This window comes from Lepidochelys kempii, chromosome 3, assembly GCF_965140265.1.
Source record: "Lepidochelys kempii isolate rLepKem1 chromosome 3, rLepKem1.hap2, whole genome shotgun sequence".
Taxonomy (NCBI): domain Eukaryota; kingdom Metazoa; phylum Chordata; order Testudines; family Cheloniidae; genus Lepidochelys; species Lepidochelys kempii.
The window spans coordinates 166,255,429-166,282,822 of NC_133258.1; the positions used below are offsets into that span (position 1 = coordinate 166,255,429).

Here is a 27,394-nt window from a genome sequence, read left to right on the forward strand (position 1 = left end):
CCCTAAATACTACTAAGAAAGCTAAGGACTAAAGTGTTCGAACTGGGAGCTGAAAGTTGGGAGCCTTATGTCCATATTTGGGTTCCTAAATAAAAGTGGGCTGCTTTTCAGATTGCCAAGTGCTTACCCCTTCTACTGAAATCACTGAAAGCTTCAAGTGCTCACCATCTTTCTTGACAGGTCTTTAGTATGGGTTGTGTACTGCCAAGGGTCTCCCATGGCAGGGGTTACAAAACAGGAGCACAGCCTAGGAATAAGACGATCATTGGGAGAATGGGGTTGTATTACTGAAGGTTTTTAATGGCACAAGTACACGGCAGCTGCAGACAATGACCAAGATACCAGCATTTTACAATATCTAGATTGGGGGGAGGGGGAGAGAGGGGGGAGGGGGAAGAGAAGGAATGAACTGGTGAAACTGCGCCATTTCTAGAATGGCAGAAGCCAGCCAGAATTGTACAAGGGAAGCTTCCACAAGCACATTTCTGTAACTTTTTATCTTGCTTGTGCAGGCTGGAAATGTTGGTATCACCAGATTGTATTTCAATCAAAAAGCATGGGAGCAATTCACATTGGAACAAGTAATTAAATTGCTGAGAGTGGCATCATGGAAGCATGGTGCCCCCATTCTCTCCCAAGTATCTATATGCCAACTGAATTACAGATTGCTTTCCCCCATCTCGCCAAAAGCAGGAGAGTGAGCCTGTTTCCATCCTGCACCATAACTGGAAAAAAAAAAAAAGAGTGGGGGGCCTATTTTGGAAGAGGGCTGCTTCAACACACGCTGATCTTATTCAAACACTGTCTATCTTTAATGCACAGTTCTAGTCCCAGCTCAGCCTGTGGTTTTGTTCAGAAAACTACAGACAGAGCATTTATCAAGCTAGCTGACTCCCTAAAGCTGAGGGGCTTCTGGAAAGCTGGGGTGGCATTAGGTAAAGAAAGGGCAGAGCAGATTACTTAGCACCACTTAGCAAATCTAGAACTCACAACCCTCACTCTAACACTCCCTGGAAGTAATGTTGCAGGATATCCCCTCCTTATTTGCATATCACCCTTGGTCCAGGTCAGGGTTCTCCATTCAGACATTGTGTAGAGAAGGAAGGGGATGAATTTAAATTGTGTCTGGAAATAACCACTTGGGTAGCTTTTAGAGGCCATATGATCAACAGTATCAAATCTGTAGACTCTCACTGTACTATAAGAGAGGATACAAGGGAACATTTCCAATAAGTTTCAGCTAATACAAGGTAGGTCTTTTTCATAGCACTGATAGTGTCTTAGAATTAATCTATGTGGTGCTTCGTTCTGCAACTGCTTCAGTTACTGCTACTTGGTTTGAACAGAGGTAAGCACATTTGAAAATGTGCTTAAGTCCCGTTTTCATCAGCAACATGGGCACTTAAAAGTACAACCACGGAGAGTTTTTAGACCAGGGCCCACATAACACAGAAACATTAACTCCCTATCCCAAACCAGGAATCTTTGAAATCTTCACAAGAAATGAACAAGAAATGAAACCCTTAAGATGCTAGAATGGATACTGTGCATTAGACTAGAATGTACTGTGTTTAAAGGGAAAAGAAGGAGTCTAAACACTGCAATTTCACTTGGAAAACTTCACAATACAAACAACCTTATTTTGTCCCTTCACCCTTCTTTCCTCCTTTGATCCTTCATTTTCCCCCTTCCTACCCATCAAATAAATTTGTTACTGTTAGATTTTCATTCCCTGCATTTTGTTGGCTTACGGCACAAACTGTTTGATTCACAAGGGAACTTTTGTGTTTAACTGACTCTTTGGGTGCCTAATGCCAATGTTTAAGCACCACTGACATTCACAAAAACACTGCTCAGCTGCTGCCTATCCCCGTAGGTGTCTATTCCCATAATCAAGCAGGTTTCCACTGTGGGCATATGCAAAGCCCCCTAACACCTGATGCTGCTAACAAGCTGCTCAGAGCCCTACCTCATGCCTAAGACCCAGTGGGGATTCTCAAGTGTGGCATTCCCTTATCTATCTCACCTGCAAGACCCAAAGTGATAAAGCATGCCTAACCTGCATAGAAGACAGCCAGGGAGGCAGTGAACAGGTCAAAATTTTAGGGGTGGGCTGGCTGGAATATGTGCATCCAAGAATACCTAAAAACCCAATGGGTAGGGCACTCATCTGGGATGCTGAAAACCGAGCTTTGAATCCCCAAACCACATGATTTGGAACAGGGACTTGAACCCAGATCTCCCACATCTCAGGTGGATGCCCTGACCACTAGGCTATACAGTCGCTCTTACTTTTTCTCTCTCTATCCTAAAAGAATATTTCGTTATTAATACAAAGTGGAACAGCTCTAACAGAAAGATCCACCCAAGAATAGCCAATAGCCTAGTGGTAAGGGAGTCACCTGGTTGGTAGAAGACCTGGGGGTTCTAGCCCCAGCTCCAAATCAGGCAAAGTAGAGATTTGAAAACTGCTCTCCCAGGTGGATGCCGTAACTACTGGGACAGTGGCAATAATGGGATGGCCTCTCTTGCGCTCTCCAGTTTTTCCTGAGAATGGGCCGATATGGCTTAAGTCCAGGAGAGGACGTACAGCTAAGAATCCCAACCTGAGATAAGTGCCTAGCAACCAGGATCAATGGAAGTTAAAAGCATAAATACGGAGATGGATCTGGGCCCTGAGCACCACTCCCTTCCTCTGCATTTCACTCCTGGCTAGCCTACATGGGTTCCCATTCACTTTGCTGCCTTCTGAAAAATCCCTTTCTTAGGGATCTAACTCTCCCAATGCAATGCATAGGGAGCCTGGGCAATTAACTCAGGGGCTGTTATTTCCACTGGCAGCAGTGCACCTATTAGTTGGGGAATTAGGGGTTGCAACCCCCAATTCCCCTTTATATTTATGATTAATACTATGACTTGGGCATGGAAATATTCAGTAAATGTCACAGAAAAGGTGTGGGCAAAAGTGATAAGTCACAGAAAGTTAAACAATGTAGTTTTTGTTACATCAACACATGCAAGAGCATAGTGAGGGGTGCTGAAAGGCGAGGCCTGGGGGAGTTATAGAGTGAGCTCACCCCACAGCAGCAGCTCCCCACTCCAGCTGTTGTGACTCAGTGCATTTAGCTCACAGCACCAATCAGCTATGGTCCATCTGCCCCTCTGTAAATGGGGAAAGAAAGGCAGATGGGTCAAACCTGAGTAGCGCTGTGACCCTGTGCACCAGGTTGCAAGGCCACTGTGTCCGGGGGCATAAACAAATACGTTTTACAACCATTTCCAAGATTTCACAGACTTTATTCAAATTCATAATTTCTATGATCAGTGTGACAAAATCACAACCTTATTTATCACACACAGTACAAAGAGCACGGAGGTCATGAAGCACTTCCCTTTCACAATTTGTTTAAAGCTGTATGGACTGAAGGACAAATGTGTTTTACTTCTAAGCAAGTTGTTTGCAAGTTACATGATAAACACAAGCATTGAACTAGAGACGATCATTACAGTTCATGACGCAGAGGCATGGAAAGGATGGAAGACATTTTCTGTTAAGTTAGCAATACACAGAGGAGGTGTTTAAACCTGTGCAATGGAATTTCCCCGGTAACACAAGACAACACATATAACTTCGACTGAGCCAAGGCTCCGGGTTACAGCGTTCAGCAGCAAAGGCACCATCTTTCTGTAAACATGGACTCCTCTCACACCAGCTCTCTAAAGTAGCATTCAAAGCATTTTATGGAGGTACAGCAAGTCATAGCCCTCCATTGCCTATGATCATTTTACCTTTGTGAAAGGGTTTCGATATTCAATAGATCACTATTAAGTCTCCCCTGTACGTATTATGATTAATTCATGCAGAAAGTGCTTCCCCTTGCCTGTACTGGGGTACCAAAAAGTTTCATATACTGTGGTTTTCCCCAAGGCAGGTAAAGCTTCAGATTTCACTCTGACACATTCATGCCTGCAATTATTTTTTTGTTCTAGGTATTGTGCTAAAGACAGGATCCCTCAAACAGAAGGGCTGGTTTAAAATTTGCAACACATTTATATTAAAAAATGCTGTTAAAATATCAATCCCTTTTAGTTGTGAGTCTGCTCAGTCCCTCTCTCCCCAGTAACAGATTGTGCATTAGGAAAGAGTGACTTTGCGCAAATGAATTCATCAAATGTATTGACTTCATTTAAAACTGACTGGCCATTTGTTATGACATTTATATTTTTGATGCAAGTTTCTATACCATGAGGTTCTGAGCGTGCACTGCTTTCAGGAGGGTGGACAGCATTCAAAGAAACCTTTAGCAATAAGACTACCAAATTTGAAAACAGCTATGATAAATATTCAATATAAAGTTAAAACCATTTATGCCTTAGACAAAATGAATTGTGCATCTTCATTCAGTAATACTGAACGACTCACACCAATATTCTAACAAAATTCTTACGACTCATACATACAAATCCAGTGATTATGCTAATTTGTGCACTTCACTATTACATGAAACTTGTGCGTTTCTACAGTATTTTCCTTCTGCCTCACAGGGCCGATTCTGACTGGTATTTTAACTCAGTATTATTCTTTTCATGTTCTGTAGGACTGTCAACTGGTACCTGCAGAAAGAATTAAGGGATTAAGTAGTTATACAAATGAAGCTATCCCTGACTTCAGTTTGCCAGTGAACAATGAGACTAATCACTAAATTCTACAGTTCATATAGCCAGTTAGACTACATTACTGTTTTAGAAACTAGATTTGGTGAATAATTAGTTTGAGTTAGATAATAGAAAGGCATAAAAAAACAGATTCCCTTCCCCCTTCAATTTACGATTAAAAATTATATGGAATTTAGATCTCCTATAAATTATATAATTTTCCCATCTATATTACAGATGGAGTGTTGACATGGATCTTAGTGAGATTAACATTCAGTTCATCCCCACTGTATTTAAATACAGTAGAGGAGGATCTTGAAAATAAGGAAATCCTGCTGTAACTTATAGGTACACGTGAATTACCTAAAGTAGGCAGAAAACTATGTGATGTCTTACTGTAACAGCATCTATCACAAAGGCATCTTCATTTCCTTGAAGGTCAAGAAAAATACAGGATGGAAAATTTCAACTGTTTACCCTCATTTAAACAACTAGTGACTATGTAATATATTGCAAAGCTAACAGCTAGGAATACACATCTTGTGATCTACTAAAGAACATAAAGCAATGCTTATTGCTCAACTTTCCCTCACTTCAAAAGGAGCAAAGGGATACACCAGGGATCAGAAACCTTTGGCACGCAGCCCGTCAGGGAAATCCACTGGCGGGCCAGGACGGTTTGTTTACCTGCAGCGTCTGCAGATTTGGTCGATCGCAGCTCCCACTGGCCGTGGTTCGCCGTTCCAGGCCAATGGGGGCTGTGGGAAGTGCTGGCTGCTGCTTCCCACAGCGCCCATTGGCCTGGAGCAGCGAACTGTGGCCAGCGGGAGCTGCGATCGGCCGAACCGGAGGACCCTGCAGGTAAACAAACCGTCCTGGCCCGCCAGTGGATTTCCCTGACAGGCTGCGTGCCAAACGTTGCTGATCCCTGGGATACACCTAAACCGCACTCAATAAATTCACCATGGCATGAAACTCTACCATGCCTCTCTTTCATACACACGTGGATCTCACTTAAAGGGAAAACCATTATTTCACTGAAATGCCAAATGTATAGCATATACTCCTAAGCCTATACTTAAAAAAAGCTCTTTGCAGTAAGCACTGTAAATTTTGATGCAGTTAAAGGGCTAATCTGCAGCAAGCAATATGGAGACTAATACCAGCTATTAAGAATAGAGAAAACTCTGAAGGCACAGGTGGCACTGTCCTATATTCTGAAGAACCGCTAAGAGATATACACATATCAGTTACAAAGAGAAATAATCAGATAACTGAGGGAAGATCCTAAAGTGTATCAGCTGCTCTAGCTGAATTAGGAAGCAGTCACATATTGTATTTTGATGTTAAATACTCATGTAATTACAAGTCTAATATTAAAGTGCAATAATATAATCAAAATAAAAAAAGGTTAAATCACTTACAGCTTTAACGTCTGTGTTCAAAATCCCAGAATTTATAGTCTGTCTTCGCAAATCTGATTTGATTAAGGCTGAAACAAAGAAAACATTTGTAACCCCCACCTTTCACATACCGCGACCATTCCAGGAGACTGGCTGTACCACTATGGCACAGATGTGGCAGTTACTTTATCACCTGTTCAAAAGAGATTTCTTTATTTGCACTCTGACTTATTCACCTACCCATATTATTCACAAGTTTTAAACTTGTCCCCCACAGAAGTCATTTAACAAGTTTTTACATATGACATTTTCTTAACCACATTAAGACATCAGTAGGGGCATGGTGAATGTTGATGCTTTTGGCAAATACTTCCCTGTACACATGTAAACTTCCCTGTACACTGAGTAAGTCCCAGGTATAAATTTGTGAACCAAACAGTAATTTCTCTAGTCTGAGAACATTAGAGCTGCCCATAATGAAGTCTTGTCAGGCTGTTTGCATGTCTCTAAATCCCCTCAGAAGAAGGCCCTCAGAATAGAAGACTTTTGTACAGAATCTCTTATATGAAAGAGCAGAACAGTTTTATTTCTAGAGGGAAAGCATCTACTTCCACGCCCCAGCACCTCTCCCATGTTCCCTCTGAGTGCACAATGTCCAGGGATTTCTTACTCAACATCAGACCACCAGAAAAGAATGCTATCAAGCCACCCACTGGGGAATGAAAGCATGTGAGTGGGACACAGTTCTCCAGGAATCACTCTCAGTTAAGTTTCCTCCAAGTCAGTTCCTCTCTTCAAAGCAACATGCTTTGACATTCAAATGCATTAAATTACAAGTGTGGTCTAGTGAACCAAGCACAGGCCCAAGATCAAGTAGTTGCTGAACCGACTAGAGGGGATGCCATTTTAGATTTGGTCTTGGTGAGTAATGAGGACCTCATAGAGGAAATGGTTGTAGGGGATAATCTTGGCTCAAGTGATCATGAGCTAATTCAGTTCAAACTGAATGGAAGGATTAACAAAAATAAATCTGCAACTAGGGTTTTTGATTTCAAAAGGGCTGACTTTCAAAAATTAAGGAAATTAGTTAGGGAAGTGGATTGGACTGAAGAATTTATGGGTTTAAAGGTAGAGGAGGCCTGGGATTATTTTAAATTAAAGCTGCAGAAGCTATCGGAAGCCTGCATCCCAAGAAAGGGGAAAAAATTCATAGGCAGGAGTTGTAGACCAAGCTGGATGAGCAAGCATCTTAGAGAGGTAATTAAGAAAAAGCAGAAAGCATATAGGGAGTGGAAGAAGGGAGGGATCAGTAAGGAAAGCTACCTTATTGAGGTCAGAATATGTAGGGATAAAGTGAGACAGGCTAAAAGTCAAGTAGAGTTGGACCTTGCAAAGGGAATTAAAACCAATAGTAAAAGGTTCTATAGTCATATAAATAGGAAGAAAACAAAGAAAGAAGAAGTGGGACCGCTAAAAACTGAGGATGGAGTGGAGGTCAAGGATAATCTAGGCATGGCCCAATATCTAAACAAATACTTTGCCTCAGTCTTTAATAAGACTAAAGAGGATCTTAGGGATAATGGTAGCATGATAAATGGGAATGAGGATATGGAGGTAGACATCACCATATCTGAGGTAGAAGCGAAACTTAAACAGCTTAATGGGACTAAATCGGGGGGCCCAGATAATCTTCATCCAAGAATATTAAAAGAATTGGCACAAGAAATTGCAAGCCCATTAGCAAGAATTTTTAATGAATCTGTAAACTCAGAGGTTGTACCGTATGATTGGAGAATTGCTAACATAGTTCCTATTTTTAAGAAAGGGAAAAAAAGTGATCCAAGTAATTATAGGCCTGTTAGTTTGACATCGGTAGTATGCAAGGTCTTGGAAAAAATTTTGAAGGAGAAGGTAGTTAAGGACATTGAAGTCAATGGTAAATGGGACAAAATACAACATGGTTTTACAAAAGGTAGATCGTGCCAAACCAACCTGATCTCCTTCTTTGAGAGAGTAACAGATTTTTTAGATAAAGGAAACACAGTGGATCTAATTAGTTAAATTGGATAAGATGGGCATCAATAGGAAAATTGAAAGGTGGATAGGGAATTGGTTAAAGGGGAGACTACAACGGGTCCTACTGAAAGGTGAACTGTCAAGTTGGAGGGAGGTTACCAGTGGAGTTCCTCAAGGATCAGTTTTGGGACCAATCTTATTTAATCTTTTTATTACTGACCTGGGCACAAAAAGTGGGAGTGTGCTAATAAAGTTTGCAGATGATACAAAGCTGGGAGGTATTGCTAATTTAGAGAAGGACAGGGATACCCTACAGGAGGATCTGGATGACCTTGTAAACTGGAGTAATAGGAATAGGATGAAATTTAATAGTGAGAAGTGTAAGGTCATGCATTTAGGGATTAATAACAAGAATTTTAGTTATAAGCTAGGGACGCATCAACTAGAAGTAACGGAGGAGGAAAAGGACCTTGGAGTATTGGTTGATCATAGGATGACTATGAGCTGCCAATGTGATATGGCTGTGAAAAAAGCTAATGTCGTCTTGGGATGCATCAGGAGAGGTATTTCCAGTAGGGATAAGGAGGTTTTAGTACCGTTATATAAGGCACTGGTGAGACCTCACCTGGAATACTGTGTGCAGTTCTGGTCTCCCATGTTTAAGAAGGATGAATTCAAACTGGAACAGGTACAGAGAAGGGCTACTAGGATGATCCGAGGAATGGAAAACTTGTCTTATGAAAGGAGACTCAGGGAGCTTGGCTTGTTTAGCCTAACTAAAAGAAGGTTGAGGGGAGATATGTTTGCTCTCTATAAATATATCAGAGGGATAAACACCAGAGAGGGAGAGGAATTATTTAAACTCAGTACCAATGTGGACACAAGAACAAATGGATATAAACTGGCCACTAGGAAATTTAGATTAGAAATTAGACGAAGGTTTCTAACCATCAGAGGAGTGAAGTTTTGGAATAGCCTTCCGAGGGAAGTAGTGGGGGCAAAAGATCTATCTTGCTTTAAGATTAAACTCGATAAGTTTATGGAGGAGATGGTATGATGGGATAACATGGTTTTGGTAATTAAATATTCATGGTAAATAGGCCTAATGGCCTGTGATGGGTTTTCAGATGGGGTAAGATCCAAGTTACCCGGGAAAGAATTTTCTGTAGTATCTGGCTGATGAATCTTGCCCATATGCTCAGGGTTTAGCTGATCACCATATTTGGGGTCGGGAAGGAATTTTCCTCCAGGGCAGATTGGAAGGCCCTGGAGGTTTTTCGCCTTCCTCTGTAGCATGGGGCACGGGTCACTTGCTGGAGGATTCTCTGCTCCTTGAGGTCTTCAAACTACAATTTGAGGACTTCAATAGCACAGATATAGGTGTGAGGTCTTTTTTAGGAGTGGTGGGTGAAATTCTGTGGCCTGCATTGTGCAGGAGGTCGGACTAGATGATCATAATGGTCCCTTCTGACCTAAATATCTATGAATCAAAAAATCCCACACTCCAACCATGAATTTGACTTGTTGTGGCACATTGAGCAAGCCACTCTATCTGAGGTATAAACAACTTCCTGTCTATATCATAAGCATGATTTGCTTCAGTTTCTTTGCACCACATTATATAAGTATTAGGGTTATTACAGTATCAAAAATGTTCTGGATTACTACAAAAGTGAGGCAGTGCTATCATTCACTTTTATGGGCTGATAAAGCTTTATAGGCCTATTTACAGTAACCAACAAATTTCTAGTTCTTCATTGGATAATTTACCTTTAAAAAGGTCCCTAAGCCAAGAAATCAAACTCAAGCTAGTGAGGGTAAACTTTCATACACATATAAAATGCTATTATTTCCTCACCAGCCAACTGACATCCAGCATTCCTCATAATCAAAAGGTTCTTATCTTAAGCCCACTCTCAGTGGTGGGTATTTCTAATTGGCTAACAAGGTTAGTTTTTCCTCATATTCCATAATGGACAGTTTTGCCCTTGCAGACAAAAAATAAATGTGAAGAATGCTAATGCCATCCAAAAATTTAACAAGTCATTAAAAAGTGAATGCCTCATCAGTTCTCAAAAACCAGCTACAAGACATGAATGTTTTGCACATTAATAGCACACCGCTAAAAACCATTTTTAAAAAAAGTAATTTGTAAGACAATTATTAGTAGAATTGTCTATGCCCCACATATATATGGCTTCAGATAACATGAGATCTTATAAGACAGCCTTGCAAGCTTGTCAGTAAAACCTACAGGCAAAAATCTCTTATCACACTCAAACACCAATATGCACAAGAGCCCCAACCCCCAATACACACACCACCTGCACATGTGGATATGTGCAATCCAACACTGTAGTGATGAGGCACATAAAACTTTGAACTCTCTTGAGCCATCAGGTTTGAGTAAAGCTCAACGATACATAAATCTACCACTAGCAACTAGTTTTACAGGTTTTAGCCAACTCCTTACTCTCATAATTTTGTAAGTAATACCCCTCTAGCCATCAAATCTCCAGAAAATGAGATATTAGCCAGTGATGGCAGCTACCATAACTAGGCAATTCCATCCCTTTTCTTATGGCAGCTGGAAGGAATTTGTGGTTTTACCTCCAAACTGGCAGATCAAGTTCATACAAAGAAACCTCTTTTTCACAAAATAAAGTTGTGCGCTGTCTGTTTATACAACTATTGGATCATTCTATTTTAGAAGAGTGATCACTTCAGGCAACTACTAGAGAGTCATTCACTCCAAAAACATTAAAATCAATTAAAAACACCTGGAGCTTTTCATAGGCCAGAAAGGACCATTGTGATCATAGTCTGACCTCCTGTATAAAACAGGCCATACTACACAAGGCCAAAATAATTCCTAGAATATATGCTTTAGAAAAAATATCAGATCTCGATTTTAAAATGATTGGTGATTGAGAATCGACCATGACCTTGGTAAGCTGTTCAAATAGTTTATTACTCTCATTGTTAACAATTTATTCCTTATTTCCAGCCTGATTTGCAGTTATTTGCTGAGCAATGTATTTGATTGGTTCTAAAAATCCCACATATTTAAACGATCATTCTGGCTTGTAAACAGACAGATATTACTGGCAAAACTAACTTCACCCTGTAAATCCATTTAACCAACTCTATCCAAAAATCTCTATTTCTTAAGTGTGTTTTTTCATACTTTGGATTTAAAAATCCAGGTTTATGTACTAATTTAAACTGATGTATGTTTCTTTCATTTGTGTTTACTAAGATGTTTTGCAACGCTTTGAAGATAGTAAAATGTTCTAAATTTATGAAGACACTGTAGAGATGCAGCCAGGAACATGACTATATACGTAGTTACTGTGTTGTCCTTAGAATGAGGTATGCATGCAGTAAATATTAATAACAATTCTTTAATCAAGGAATAATTTTCCATCCTTTGACATAGATAAGAAAACTGTGTGTTTAAACTCTATTGCTTTGTTGGAGACATTAACTCATCAACAAAGAACAAAAATACCTACATAAATAAAGGTAAATAGCAAATGTGATTAGTTACCTGTTAAAATAATGCCTATTAACATCCAAGCACAGAGGAAAAGGTTTCCTGCACGAGGGCCATAATCTGTTATGAGCTTTCCTTGAACCAGTGTAAAGAAAATCCCAAATATCTGTAATCAATCATAAAACATTTCAGATTTTATTAGACTCATTTTGTAAATCTCTTCAAATTTAGCTTACAAAAATTCAGATCAGTGTATTATAGTTATTCTACCAGTCTAGAGACTGGCAAACAAACACACACTATAGGAGCACAATAAAATGCCAGCAGTCAAATCTAGGACTGTTTCCCCAAAAATTCAGGCAGAGAGGCTTTATTAAATGTTACCCTCATTTACAAGAATAAGTCTGCAATAACCTGTGCTGAAGCATTAAGGAGTCCTGATGAAGTGCCTTCAGACTCTGGGTAGGTAATTTCCACAGCAAACTCAAAGCCAAGTGGGAGATAACCAGTCATGAAGAAGCTGAAGGGGGGGAAAAAAAAAAAAAAAAAAAAAAGGTGAGAACAAGAGTATCCTAAGTGTGGCTCTATTCCATTGCTATGGATATGAAAAACAAACCTGAACAAAAGGTCATTTTAAAGTATCAGGTTACAGTGTTATGTGCTTCATTTCAAGAATTTATATAGTTTAGGGCTTAATCTGGCCCTCCCTACTTATCTGCCCTTGTTTTACAATGTCATTCTCATATCCTTCCACCATTCTAGTCCTGACATGTTTGTCTGGTTCTCATTCATAAACGATCTGTGCCGTGACTCCACGCAGCTCCTGGAAGCAGCGGCATGTCCCCTCTCCGGCTCCTACGCATAGGGGCAGGTAGGTGGCTCTGAACGCTGCCCCTGCCGCAATCACCACCCCCGCAGCTACTATTGGCCAGGAACCACGGCCAATGGGAGCTGCAGGGGTGGTGCCTGCAGACAGGGCAGCATGCAGAGCCACCTGGCCGCGCCTCCACATTGGTGATGGAGGTGGGACATGACACTGCTTCTGGGAGCTGCTTAACATAAGCGCGCCCGGACCCTGCACCCTGACCCCCTCCCGCACCCCAACCCCCTGCCCCAATCTCCCTCCTGCCCTCCAAACCCCTCAGTCCCAGCCCAGAGCACCCTCCTGCACCCCCCAACCCCTCATCCCCACCCCAGAGCCTGCACCCCCAGCCAGAGCCTCTTCCTGCACCCTGAACTTCTCATTTCTGGCCCCACCCCAGAACCCCCAACCCCAGCCAGAGCCCTCACCCCCTCCTGCATCCCAACCCCCAGTTTTGTGAGCATTCATGGCTCCCCATACAATTTCCATATCGAGATGTGGCCCTCGGGTCAGAAAGTGTGCCCACCCCGCTGTGGAGGAACGGGATTGACCATCAGTAAAGACACTAGAACTGCACCTGGGGATTGCTGTGGAAATTGGGGGAACTGAATGGAGGGCAGATGGGAACTCAGTGTACTTACTTTTTACAATTATAACTTAGACTTAACACCTATCATCACCCCACTCGCTTCACCTGTCTATCCCTTTCCCCACCTCTCTTTTGTTTTTTTAGATTATATGCTCTTGGGGGCAAGGACTGCATCTTCCTCTGCATTTGGGATGTGCCTAGCATATTTTGGTTGTTAGAAAAATATAAATTGTACATAGTAGCAATTATTATTAGTGAGCTCAAATGCCCAAGCCCACTACTTTTGTTTATTTGGGAGCCTGATCCAATGCCCACTGAAGTCAATGGGAAGACTCATTTGTTTCAATGGGCTTTGGATCAGGCTCATATAAGAAAGCTAAATTCTGGTCTTCATCACACTGGTGAAAATTGAGAGTAAATCTACTGACCTCAGCGGACCAGAATTTGGTCCACTCACCCACTGTATCTGTAGTATAAGATAGGTCGTATGTATGGAAAGGGAGTTTTACAGGTATAGTCTTTTAGTTTAAAAAAAGCCATTAGATACCTTCAAATATAGTTTTTAACTGGAATTACAACAGGTCTTCCTTTCCCCTTTGATTCCTTACCCAAGCACTCCTCCAGTCACAAACACTATTACAAGGTGTCCAATGTCCAGGGTGAAAGTAAATATGATCATTCCAACAAATGAGAGAATGTAAACGATTAAAGTAGTCTGTCTGCAAACAAAAGCCAAGAGAAAATACCCACCGTAAATCTGAGAAGGCAATACATATTGTGTAACATGGACATCATGTGAATATCACATATTCTCTTTGCTATAATTGAAATATGAGTTTTAAAAATCTGCTTCAGGTATTTCCAACTCATATATATACAAATTGTGCTAATGGATGCAGTCTGAGCAACTGAGGCACACATTAGTTTTATTAGCCAATCATTTGCAGCAGGGCAACCATTCTACTGCATTACCATCCACTAGGGTTATTAAAGCTACTGTACATAATTTATAATAAAGAAACACTGAAATAAGAACTTCACTCTAAGACCGTTCTTGTTTTGAAAATCAACATCCCCTATTTCCCTTATACATGTTTGCTAAATACCACAGCATACGCATTCTACAGAGCCTGTAACAGTGTTCTGCTCCACGGACATCCGCTGGATTAAAAGCTGAGTTATGCTTATTTAAAGACCCAGTAGAGGGTGCAAAAATTTGAATAAATAAATTAAGCTCCTAATTTAAAATGTGGTGAAGCCAGTATGCTCCACCAAAGGAGGAACTTGTTGGGTCAAAGCTGGAACAAGATAGAATCGGGAGAGGTGGGTCTGCTGGAACCCAAGATGCCTTTCCTATTTTGCTAACATCATGCATGCATGCATTCTCCAGCCACAGGGACAGACAGAAACCCCTACAAATTCTCATATCACCCCATAGTGGACTCAGCCCAACCCTGCCCCAACCTCATTCTGGCCAGAAACCAATGAGATAGACTCTAAGACTCCTACCTCAGTCTCAGTCATGGCACTCCCTCAAGGACAAAGAAAAATCATGGACATATTGATGTTTTTTTTTTTAATCATTTCCCTTCCACAAAGGTGCACTTGAATCTTTGTATTTTTATACAAGACTCCCCTCCCCCCCAACAATTACACATCTGCCCTACCCCCGCCCATCCCAACTCCACTCACTCACTTACTTGTATGTTTTGGTGTAATCCAGCCACAAACCACAAATAATGGAACCCACCATTCCTGCTACCACCAGTGTCAAGCCAATCCTCCCAGCATTCACTTCTTCTCCCTTTCAACAAATATTTATATGGTGTTTATTAATAAGTCACTTCCACTCAAGGAGTCAGGCTCTCAGACCTCTTGACAGTTATAAATTCAAACACTAGTACTTATCACCTCCATAACTGTATGGAGTATGCAATTTTAAGGGACTACAAAGAAGACTGAATCCTTGATCACACAAATGTCCACAAAACACCTGGGAAACCAACTCTGCAGATATACAAATGAAAAAGCAAAGGATTCCAGAGAAACTTACCACATAATATGTTACTATCATTTGGTTCAATAATGTGGAGATAGAATAAAATGCCCCAGTCATCATACCTGCAATAGCAAAACAACATGATGTACCCTCCATATCATTAACCATATTGTAAGTGTCAATAATAATCAAACGTTTACATTAAAAGAAGCAACATTCCCCACCAGGAAACTCAGTAAGTCACCAGCTCGGTGTCTACTTATTGCCTTTTTTTTTTTTTTTTTTTGGTAAAAGGTTTCTCTGTATCCTAAAGCGCCCCTGCCCTCCTGCTATAATCTGTGCCCAGACTCTCAAGGGCTAGCATTCAAGCCACCATCTGTCTGAATGAGTTGAATTAGAATGACAATTTTAGGGGTGTATGTTAGCTACTCCTTAAAAGGAAGCACTCAAATTAAAAATCACACGTGTCCAAATGTATTTTACCTATTCTTAAAAATGGTAATTAAGATAACAATAACTTAGAGAGATTAGAGAAGACATATTTATGCTTTCCTCAGTGGGTTTGCTTTGTGCATTTAAAAGCATTTTGTATACAGTCAGCTTCATTGTTCCCACAGTTTGTTTCCCTAGGTCTTCCACACATCAGAGAAAAACAAAGCAATAAAGCTACTTTCCTCAGCAAGTCTTGCTCTCCCAGGCTGTGTCTACACTAGAGACATTTACCATGCTACATGACATTTGTCCCCCCAGAACTACTCTCTTAATCATTTAGCAGCTATAAAGACTATGATTTGTCAAGGCTTCACATCAATTAAGCTTCAGTCATTCCAGGCCCAATCTTAATGTCAGAAGTGCTAGTACAATTAGTGTAAGCAGTCCTACTATAGGGGGTGAAGGATGTCCGGTGTAGAGCTAATGACAGCCTTTCATCTACCTGCTTCCCCCAAAAGTACCAAGATGCACTGAATTCTGCTCATGGTTTTTGAGAAGACCACAGGCCACGCACAGTTTTTGATCTCAAGCTGTTAAATGAGTGATAGCATGGCAAAGATTGGATGGACTCTAGGAATGTATCTGGCCTTTATTACCAGCCTAAAGATAAAAGGCAACACTCACCATAACTGATCAGCAAAAGCACAAAAGGAATATTTCTGAACAGGTTAATTATTGATTGTTTATAAGAGTAATCTTCAGGAGGAATGTCCTGGAGAACTGCTTGAGCCTGGCTTGGAGGAAATTTAGGCTTTTCATCAAACACTAGAACAAACACAAAAGAACAACATTAATAGAGTTTTTCACCCTACCTACCTTTACCAGTTTACCTTGAGTAATGGCTTGGGATTTTACGTGAATACAAAATGTTCCGGTTTAAGAAACATGGTAAAATAGATTTTTATGAAAGCGTAAACAACAAACGTCTTCCATTCAACTTTATCCTCTGACAAGAGCTAGCCAGACTGAACATGCCACCTCCATTCACTCTGGTTGGAGTGCTACTGACAAACATACCCTAGAGACATTTTTCATCTGTCACATGTTTGGGCCCTTATATCTTAGAATACAATTACTCTAAGCAAATGCCCAAGTCATGCTATGGCATGAATTAATTGGCGCACTGTTCAGAGCACTGTGTCTCTCTTTTCAAGATGACTGAACAGCTTACCCAAACCAGGATCAACATATTCCACTGTCTTTGGACCTGGTCCAGTTTGTAGTTGGAGTCCCAGAAGTAAACAAGCTAGTGCATCAGCACTTCCCTAAATACACCTTGAGCTAACTTCAGTTAAGAAAGAAGATGCAACAGTTCAAGTCCTGAAACTGAAGCATTAGTATTGGTAAGCCTCCACCATAACTTCTTTTTAAAGAACTTATTTTCCTCCTGGTTGAGAGTAAAGGACCAAGATTAAGGGCTTGTCTACACAAATAATTAGTTTGCAGTAGCTGGGGTCTGAATCTATCCCACACTAGCCTGCTATGAACTAAATGCCCATGTGGACGCTGCTCCGCACATAAACAATTCATTAGCACTCTTTGCTCTAGTCCTCTTTAAGATCAGACTAGATCAAAGCGCATTAACAAACGGTTACAGTGTGTCAGCAGAGTCCATATGCACAGTTAATCCACAGCAGGGTAGATTAGGATATTCACAACCCAGCCTGCTGCGAACTAAATGTTCATGTAAATAAGCCCTAAGTGTCCTTTACTCTAGATATCCTTCAAGGGAGACCATTTTGTTTCACTGGAAACTTGTCAAGTTACAGTAACTCAGTTGTCTTCTTTCTGATTGGCCCCACAGATAACTGAAGAACAAAACTTGAGAAAATCTGATCTGTGCTATTGCCCTTACATTAAAGCTGTGATTTTCAACCTTTTCTCATTTGCGGACCCCCAAAGATTTTGAACGGAGATGTGGACCCCTTTGGAAATCTTAGGCACAGTCTGCGGACCCCCAGGGGTCCACGGACCACAGGTAGAAAACCATAGTTCTATAGTAACAATCTTTTGCAGACTGCTTAAATAACCAGTGCATTAGAGGACTGGAAAAAAAGGAAGAGTGTTTTAACTGTTGATTGCTCCTTCTCATGCTCTAACTTGTCCTTGTACTAAACAGGAAGTCAGCTGACTTTCCTTGAAAGCCTCTTTGAATCCTGGTTTGAAGGGAGATATTTTTAGATACCATTGCTATCACAACCTATGACAACCGATATTAAGGCCTAAACATACTATAATCTATTTAAATTGTTTTAAAAAATTATATTTTATTAGTACATTTGCTGCCTAAGTTTTAGAGTCAAACCATTCAACTGATGGAAGTCACTGGCTAAGTACCTGGAACCAGCTGTTTGTTGAAGTGCTAAGCCAGCTTTTGACAGCAGTAGCTTCTTCTGCAGGTACAGAGAGAATATTTTCTTCATTTCAGTTTATTCCACTAGTTCAGTTCAATGACTAGTCAATTCAAAGGTAAGGAACTGACTGGGAGCTGAAAAAGCAGGAAAGCTTGTTTTCCTCTTCCAATGACTGAATAAAAACAAGATGTCAGAGATCGACTAGCCCTAAAATCTTGAAGGACATGCAGATAAGAAACAATTACTTTAATTCACTATCTACAGACCATACTTCTTTTGATTAATAAAGCAGTTTTAATGCAAAACATGTTTTGATTACTTTGAATATAGTGGTTACATACAAAAACAAGTAATTTAGTCTAATAAAAGCAATATTAAAATGTTGTTTTTCTACATTTAACTGAATTTCAAATTCCATTCAAATTCAGTTTGCCACAAATCACAAGCTAAAAACTAAAAAAATCAAATAAGGAATGTGTCATTCTTCATTTTGTAACACAATAAAAATATAAAAATTAAGAAAATCTGAATATATGCTAAAGTATAAAATTGCTAAAATAAATGTGTATAGATATAGTTTAGTAAAAAGTAGTACCAAAAACTTAGCATAAGGGCATTTAATAGCAAATCAACATATTTCAATTGTTACCAACCAATGAGAATCAGCTATTATTTAGGAAAATAACTAAAAAGTACAAAAGCAAAACAAAGAATAGAAGTGAGGATTTAACTCAAGGTTTTCTGCTTGCTGATTTATATCATGATTAAAATCAATCCACTCTGGAATGAAGCAGGATCACATTAATCAGATCACCTAGCCCTTGTCTTAAGTATTGAGATGTTCTGCTTACAGTGGCAAAATGAGGGTCAATCTAGCTCCCTTATTTAGTTATAAGGCCGAAAGTGCACTGCTATGCTAACTCCATTATATCTCAGTATTGTAACATTTGTGACAAAAGATCACAGATAAAAAAAATAACATTTTTGTGCAGAAGACCTGCCAAGGACCTCTACACCATTTATGCACCATTTTAAAGGGCTTAAATGGTACACAAGTCTTCATGCAGACCCTCTACAAAAGGGTGAATTTCACCGCAAACGTAAGAGAACAGGGCAAGAAGAAACTTTTAGTGGTACCTGAATTTACATGCTTTGGTATGCGTTTGTATCAGACCCTTAACAGTCTGTAGTATAACTTATTTTATTTATAGTATTAAAAGTTGGATTTCTGTAAATATACCATTGGCTCTGGAGTTTCTTTAGGGATCTTTTGGATACAAATAGGTCAATGAACCCATTAAAACCTTTCTGACCTTTGTGTATATCTCTAGAGACAGTCACACCATACTAGTTCAATATGCTGTGGATATAAAACCAGTGTCAAAAATTGTTCAAGTGGCATTCAGCTGTATTTGATGATTTAGTATTTTTCCTTATTTCACTGTAGGTGGGACCACTAAAACAGAAAGCACATAAACGTTTATGAAATAAAGTCTAAACACAAATCCTCTCTTACTTGCTATTTAACAATACTTGAATGTGTTTACATTTTATCTTAGTAGGATTCAGTTCTCATTATTTTGATTTATTCAATTAGCATTTTTCCCCTACCACTTCCTTAAACTTTCGACATCCTCAGGTTAGATAAATTCATACACTGATATTTGGTAATCACTAGACACTCAATCACCAATCTGCAGTATTGATCAGCAGCTTTCACATTGACTGTGAATGAGAAATGTGAATTCAATATCGAAGACTGGAAAAATAAGAGCAGCTCACCAGCTTTATAAAACCACAAATGTCCTATCCATCTTCCTGAAGCTTTAGCAAACAAAACCCCACTAAAACCTCACAACTCCTTCCACCCTTCCAATGACAGGTAAGGAGGTTTTATCAAGAAAACAGGAGATAGTTTATCTGGTGTAAGAGGAAATCAAGCTCAACTTCAGGTAAAAGTTATACATGTGGAACATAGACATGTGTATCCATGTGGAATAAAGCAAAGGGAGTATCAACTATGAAAGCCTGCAACTCATTCATTTATCATAGATGTAACTGACCTTGGGCTTGTCTAGAAGGGTTAGAGCCTGGCAAGCTGGGATGTAAATCTACTGCTCACTAAGACGCTATACATAGTCTGCGTGCCATGGACGCTGCTGCTGTGCACTGAAAGTTCCCTATTCCGCTTTGAGGTCAGACCAGCCCTAAGAATACTGCTTTTAGGGACCATTGGAATGAAGAACACGGTCCCCAGGGTTCAAAAGGAGTACTCTAACTCCGGCAGCATTAAGCTAAGATCATGTTTCTGAACACTTCTTTAAACCGACATCAGTCCTTTAGGGAATCTCCTGATGTTGGGATGGCTGAATATTTTACAGTTGTCAGCTGAAGGAATAGCAGAAAATTGAGAGACTTCAGTTATAACAACAAGTCCAAAAACAGACTAAGAGGGAGCAGAGCATTGAGACATGTTATCTGCTGCCAACAAAGATAACAGAAATGAACACGGTTAGTAACACTGGAGGGTTTTATGGACTGTAGTACGAAATGTAACTTTACTGGACACACTAGATCAGAAGCTGATGTCTCATAATCCAAGCTGCAAGATAAAGAGACTTTGGCCTGGGGATGCAGAACAAGGCTGTCGGCCTGGGCTAGACATTCTGAAGACAACCATGACAGATCCAGAAGATGCACTACTTGGCCCAAACAGGAGGGATCAGAATGACACAGGCCTTGTCCTGTCTGATCACCAATGTGCATACAAATCCACAGAACAGGAGAACTCTGCTCCAGTCCTAACAAGAACACATCTCTAAATGCGTTTCCATCAATCTCTGCTCTGAAGCAAAACTGAGGGAGTTTTGCATTGCTACACCTGCAGCTAGCCACAAAAAAGGAAGGTACTGAGGCAACTGGGGCCACGCTCTTACAATCTCACCTGTGAGCATTCAGTGCCTTGAGGCGATGCTTGTGCAATCCCAACACCCACTGCTTTTTGAGGACCTTGGGGCACATCCCACAAGAGGTAACATGCAGAAACCACCTCACGTATTATCAGCGTACAATTTACTTATTATCAAATTTTTTGCTCCAATGGCATTTCAACTCGTTTAAAGTTAAAACAGGAAACTGAGGCTAAGTCTACTCTTAAAACATCTGCTGATGTAGTAACAGTTAGGGTTGTGATTTTTCTTTTTAAATAACATTGTATAACAGCAAAAGCTCTAGCTTAAATGCAGTTATACTGGCAAAAAAAACAAAACATGCTTTTGTGGGGAAAAGCTCATATAATTTAGGGAGCTGGTATTCGCTATTCTGACAAAAGTACTTTTTGGTATAAGAGGCATCTATACTAGGAAAGTTTGCAGATCTAGCTATTCCTGCAAACTCTTTTTAGTGCAGACTAGGCCTAAGTCTATTCAGGTCTTTTTCTACAGCTCAGGGCCAACACACAACACAACATAGCATGGTTAAACGCAGGCAAACACTATTTTAGACAAACAAAACTTGCACATGAATTCAACCTATCTAGATACTTATACAGCCCTTACCATTATAGTAAGCAGCGCCTCCCAAGAACAAAAAACAAGCACATTTAATTCACCACTGGCTAAGAGTATCTCGACAGAAAGCAGATGTTTGGTGTGAGACACTGATAAATTTATTCCAAGGAAAGCTAAGTCAAAGAGGTGGGATTTGCAATTTGTTCTAAAAGCTGCAGTTCATGGAGTTTAAAGTCACTACTGGATTGCTTTGCTCACACAGCCACCATATGAAATGTTTCACTTACCAACGAATGTTAATAAGAATAAAAGTGTGGATACTGCTGCTGTTCCATAGAACATGATGCTGATATTATGCCCCATTAGATCAGTATCATCAACTGTGTTTGGAACCAAAACTGGTGGTAACAAGAAGCCAATTGCCGTGCCAAGCTGCAAAAAGAAACAAAAAACAAATACACTTTCCTGTGAACACAAGCAATCAAAAGAACAAAGAAAAAAAGTCCTAACCTGTGGAATACGGAGCTTATATTATAGCACAGAAAGTGATTAATAAGAATTACAAAAGGAAAAGTGTTCCTGCATTGTACTGAAGGGCAGCAGTTATTGATCTGTCAATTGTACTGACAACCAACAGCCAATATTTCCATAAACGAGTTTTCCTCTCTTCACTGCAATGCTACAGTTGGAATGCTACACACTGACAACAAAAAAAATTATGGAAGTCCTTCTGTAAGGAGGAAATTTCATATGAGAACACTGCTTTATGCACAGACATTTATTTGGCTTGTCATTCTGCAACTGAATGTACAGTACAACTAGACAGGACATGCGTTTCTCTTACAAACCAGTCTTCCCTCGTTCTTGATCATAATCCTGCATTTGACTTCACAGCCTGATGTTATAAAAGGGAAGTTCAGCATTATATTTTCACTGCAGGATTAATCAGGAAGAGATTGGCAACTGGGAAGGGAATGCCTTTGTAGAAACACATTTTCAGTTACTATTAAGCCTGACAAGAAGTGCCATAAAATACAAAAATAGCAGGTTTATGTTTTGGGCCAGTTTCAATTCAGCCTCTAATTCAAGAAAAATAGAAGGCTATGACTTAAAATTTGGCTCCTGGTATGTAAAACATTTGAAAATTTCTGCAGGCATAAGCATAGTTTCTTTAAATTTCTCTTGGTTTTGTCTCGTTACTGGCCGCTGCTTAGGCAGTTTGGGTGGGAGGGGGCTCAGGGCTGGGGAAGGGAGTTGGGGTGCGGGGCGGCACATACCTCGGGGAGGCTCCATGGAAGCTGCCGGCATGTTCCTGCAGCTCCTAAGCGGAGGGAGCAGGGGTCTCAGTACGCTGCACACGCTCGCAGGTGCCGCCTGACTGTGGTTCCCAGCCAATGGGAGCTGTGGAGCCAGAGCTCATGGCGAGGGCAAAGCAGGGAGCCCCACTGCCCTTCCTTCCCCCTAGGAGCTGCAGGAACACCCGGAGCCGACTAGGGAGCTTGCCAGCCCTGCCAAACCTCCCCCTATACAGCACCAGCGGGGGTGCCGGGCCATGCCACAGTCCCTGTGGTGGCCCCCCGACCATTCCCCGAGAGCACCCATGGTCCCAAGTGTTAGTTAGGGGAATATAGTACAAGTCATGGGCCATGAATTTTTGTTTACTGCCCGTGACCTGTCCATGACTTTTCCTAAAAATACCCATGACTAAAACATAGCCTTAGTACTAACTAACTCACTCTTATAGTGGGGTAAGATGACTTCCAGTGGAACAAGAGTGAAATTATCAGCTCCTCTCATGAATTATCCAGTCGTGCTGGCAAGATTACTGAGGCTCACCAAAGGGTAATCCCAGTCTGTTTGTCCTGAACTGGTTCATCAGATCAGGACTACAGCTGGTGAGCATGAAGACTTCTACCTGAGTTTAGGAGCATGAAAGGGGCAGGTCCTCTTGCCTACCCCCAGCATCCCTCCTCCATATGGCATCCCCCATAGAAACACCACATGAGGGTCTGAGATGTGGAGTCATGGATGTGCGCAGGGAATGGGAGTAATCAGTTCTTAAAGGGATTCCACAGAGCTAATACCTAAGTAGCCTAGCACACCAAGGCAGCAGCATCATAGAGAGCCTTGATGCAAGGTTTGCTACGATTCAGAAGGACTGAATGACAATTTGCCCCAAGCTCACTCTCAGCCCACAAGCCCTGCCTACATCTCCACATGACTCTCATCCCCCACGATCTTCTCACCTCCACCCCGGATGCTGCAGTATTACAGTAGTATTTGTTAGTGTATTTATTCTCTCTTCTTTTTGTTTGGGAAAATGATAATCAGTTATTTAACACAAAGCTAAACAGACCTTTCACCTCATTACAAGTCTCAACTGAAGCTTGTTTCTCCATTAGTTTTTTTCATTGTTTACCTAACTTTCATTGAATTAGTTTTTCTGAAAAACTCTTAAAAATGGAACCATGCTGTACATATTTGAAACAAGCACTTTGTAAGTTACTTGGTGATGTTACCCCAGTTTTGTTCTTTGATGTGCTCAATGCTTTTTTTTGCCTCTGTCTTCACGAACAAGGCCAGCTCCCAGACTACTGCACGGGGCAGCACAGCATGGGGAGGAGGTGACCAGCCCTCTGTGGAGAAAGAAGTGGTTCGGGACTATTTAGAAAAGCTGGACGAGCACAAGTCCATGGGGCTGGATGCGCTGCATCCAAGAGTGCTAAAGGAGTTGACGGATATGATTGCAGAGCCATTGGCCATTATCTTTGAAAACTCATGGTGATCCAGGGAAGTCCCGGACGACTGGAAAAAGGCTAATGTGCCCATCTTTAAAAAAAGGGAAGGAGGAGGATCCTGAGAACTACAGGCCAGTCAGCCTCACCTCAGGCCCTGGAAAAATCATGGAGCAGGTCCTCAAGGAATCAATTCTGAAGCACTTAGAGGAGAGGAAAGTGATTAGGAACAGTCAGCATGGATTCATCAAGGGCAAGTCATGCCTGACTAATCTAATTGCTTTCTATGACGAGATAACTGGATCTGTGGATGAGGGGAAAGCGGTGGACGTGTTGTTCCTTGACTTTAGCAAAGCTTTTGACACGGTCTCCCACAGTATTCTTGCCAGCAAGTTAAAGAAGTATGGGCTAGACGAATGGACTAGAAGATGGATAGAAAGTTGGCTAGATTGTCGGGCTCAACAGGTAGTGACCAATGGCTCCATGTCTAGTTGGCAGCCGGTTTCAAGTGGAGTGCCCCAAGGGTCGGTCCTCGGGCCGGTTTTGTTCAATATCTTCATAAATGATCTGGAGGATGGTGTGGATTGCACCCTCAGCAAGTTTGCAGATGACACTAAACTGGGAGGAGAGATAGATACGCTGGAGGGTAGGGATAGGATACAGAGGGACCTAGACAAATCAGAGGATTGGGCCAAAAGAAATCTGATGAGCTTCAACAAGGACAAGTGCAGAGTCCTGCACTTAGGACGGAAGAACCCCATGCACCGCTACAGACTAGGGACCGAATGGCTCGGCAGCAGTTCTGCAGAAAAGGACCTAGGGGTTACAGTGGACGAGAAGCTGGATACGAGTCAACAGTGTGCCCTTGTTGCCAAGAAGGCCAATGGCATTTTGGGATGTATAAGTAGGGGCATTGCCAGCAGATCGAGGGACGTGATCGTTCCCCTCTATTCAACATAGTTGAGGCCTCATCTGGAGTACTGTGTCCAGTTTTGTGCCCCACACTATAAGAAGGATGTGGAAAAATTGGAAAGAGTCCAGCGGAGGGCAACAAAAATGATTAGGGAACTGGAACACATGACTTATGAGGAGAGGCTGAGGGAACTGGGATTGTTTAGTCTGTGGAAGAGAAGAATGAGGGGGGATTTGATAGCTGCTTTCAACTACCTGAGAGGGGGTTCCAAAGAGGATGGATCTAGACTATTCTCAGTGGTGGCTGATGACAGAACAAGGAGTAATGGTCTCAAGTTGCAGTGGGGGAGGTTTAGGTTGGATATTAGGAAAAACTTTTTCACTAGGAGGGTGAAACACTGGAATGCATCACCTAGGAGGTGGTAATCTCCTTCCTTAGATATTTTTAGGGTCAGGCTTGACAAAGCCCTGGCTGGGATGATTTAGTTGGGGATTGGTCCTGCTTTGAGCAGGGGGTTGGACTAGATGACCTCCTGAGGTCCCTTCCAACCCTGATATTCTATGATCCTCTGTGGTTTGTTTAAGTACTTTCCATATTGGATTATAAGGGACAGATAATTTAGCTTCTATAACATTTAGTTTAAAAGAAATACATCAGCCAAAGCCTCCATTAAATTATAATGAGTCTCTAACAGCCATGTGCCTTTGAAAACTTCAGAAAAGATGCTGAATCAGAGCAGTCAGGTTTCTCATACAATGCCAGCTTTGAAATGACTAACTAGTTTAGATTTTCACTTATGTAGGCCTGCCGCACTCATTTGCAAGGAAAAAATCACATTAGTTTGTGGGGAGAACGCACAAAAACGTACTGGATCTTAACTCTCTCCTTGTTGTGATAGAGAATTTTGCTGTGTGCATATCAATGGAAAATCTCTCTTAGGATCTGAATTTTCCTCATTCAAACAACATCAGTTCCGTATACTGCATTAGAAAAGCAAACATGCAGAAATACACCATTATCAAAGTGTGCCCCCGCCCCATCAGCGCCTTCTAACTTCAGCTGAGATTTTCCCCAGTTTCAACCAGATTCTTCTCTTCCCCTCCTTCCGTCTGGATTTCCTTCCCCTCTTCCTTAACCTCGATTTCTCCCTTCTAAACCATGGACTTGTGGCTGCTGCACTGATGAACACCGACCTACCCCTGTCCCCCCACGACTCAACCGGGCATTTCTTTTCAAAAAAGAAGGGCGCAAACCCGACTCCCACCTTCCTACACAGCCCATTTCCCCCCGGATCTTTCTCTCCCTTTCCGCATTAGCTCGCTCTGCCCCCCCTTTGCCCCAGGCCCTCCCGGGCTCCCCTCCGCTCACCTGGTTGCCCAGCACGGCCACGGCGCAGGCAGTGGACACCTCCCTGGGCCCAAACCAGACAGCGGCGACGCGGGAGGGCAGCCCCAGGATGAAGACCTGGGCCACGGCGCACACGGTCTGGGCCAGCAGGGTGAGCGGGTAGAGGTCAGGCCGGGCGCTGGCACACTTCAGCCAGGCGCCCAGGCAGTTGAGGCCGGAGCCCAGCAGGGCGGTGAGGCGCAGGCCGCGGGTGTCCAGCAGCCAGGTGGCCGGCAGGATGAGCGGCACGTAGGCCACCATGTAGACCATGGAGAGCCAGTCCACGCGGGAGTGGGGGGCGCCGTAGAAGCGCACGAAGACGCTGCTGAGGATGCTGTACTGGATCCACTGGAAGGCGTTCACCAGCGAGTAGAGGCTGAACACGGCCAGCACGGGCAGCCTGCGCCAGGAGAGCCGGGGGGCCGCCCGCGCCACGCCCGAGCCCGGGGAAGGCAGCATGGCCTGCGCCTCCGGGAGCGCCCCAGCATCCGCCCCGGCGGCGGGGCTGCCGCGCTCGGCCTCCTTCCCCGGGAGGAGCCCATTGGGCTGCGGGGGCATGTCCCCCTCCTCATCTTCCTCCTCCGCCCCGTCCCCAGCCATGGCCGCGCCTTCCCCGCCCAGCTTCCCGAGCCTCACGCCCGCTGCGCCGCTCCCGTGGCCCCGGCCGGCCCCGGCGCCGCCAGCTTGCTAGGAAAGCAGCGACGGAGGCGCGCCGCGGAGAGTCCCTAGTTCTGCCGCGCACACGCGCGCGGCCCGGCCCGGCCCCGCCCCCGGCCCCGCCCCCGTCTCCTCCAATCACAAGAGAGGGGCGGAGCTTCTACGCCATCCTCTTATCCTACCTGGGGCGAGCGCGTGCGCCCCAGCCCCGCAGGCCACTTGCGCTCTCCCCGGTGCCCGCCGGCGCTACGCCTGGAGCTGTCCAGCCGCAGCGCCGGGCCGGTGTAGGGCACTAAAGTGCTCACACCGGCCGCCCTCCTGTGACCT

General features: G+C 42.5%; 1 protein-coding gene across 1 annotated transcript; it reads right to left on the reverse strand.

Annotated features, from left to right (window-relative positions):
- Window positions 1–3,276: 3,276 nt before the first annotated feature.
- On the reverse strand, window positions 3,277–27,152 carry FLVCR1 (FLVCR choline and heme transporter 1). The gene is made up of 10 exons (XM_073338936.1): window positions 26,393–27,152; window positions 21,664–21,808; window positions 16,138–16,278; window positions 15,076–15,143; window positions 14,723–14,826; window positions 13,631–13,741; window positions 11,986–12,091; window positions 11,626–11,737; window positions 6,081–6,148; window positions 3,277–4,614 (listed from the first exon to the last, which is right to left on the reverse strand). Exons 1-10 carry the CDS (start codon window positions 27,008–27,010, stop codon window positions 4,540–4,542), a joined length of 1,548 nt encoding a protein of 515 aa, XP_073195037.1. The 5' UTR covers window positions 27,011–27,152; the 3' UTR covers window positions 3,277–4,539.
- Between the last annotated feature and the right edge of the window lie 242 nt (window positions 27,153–27,394).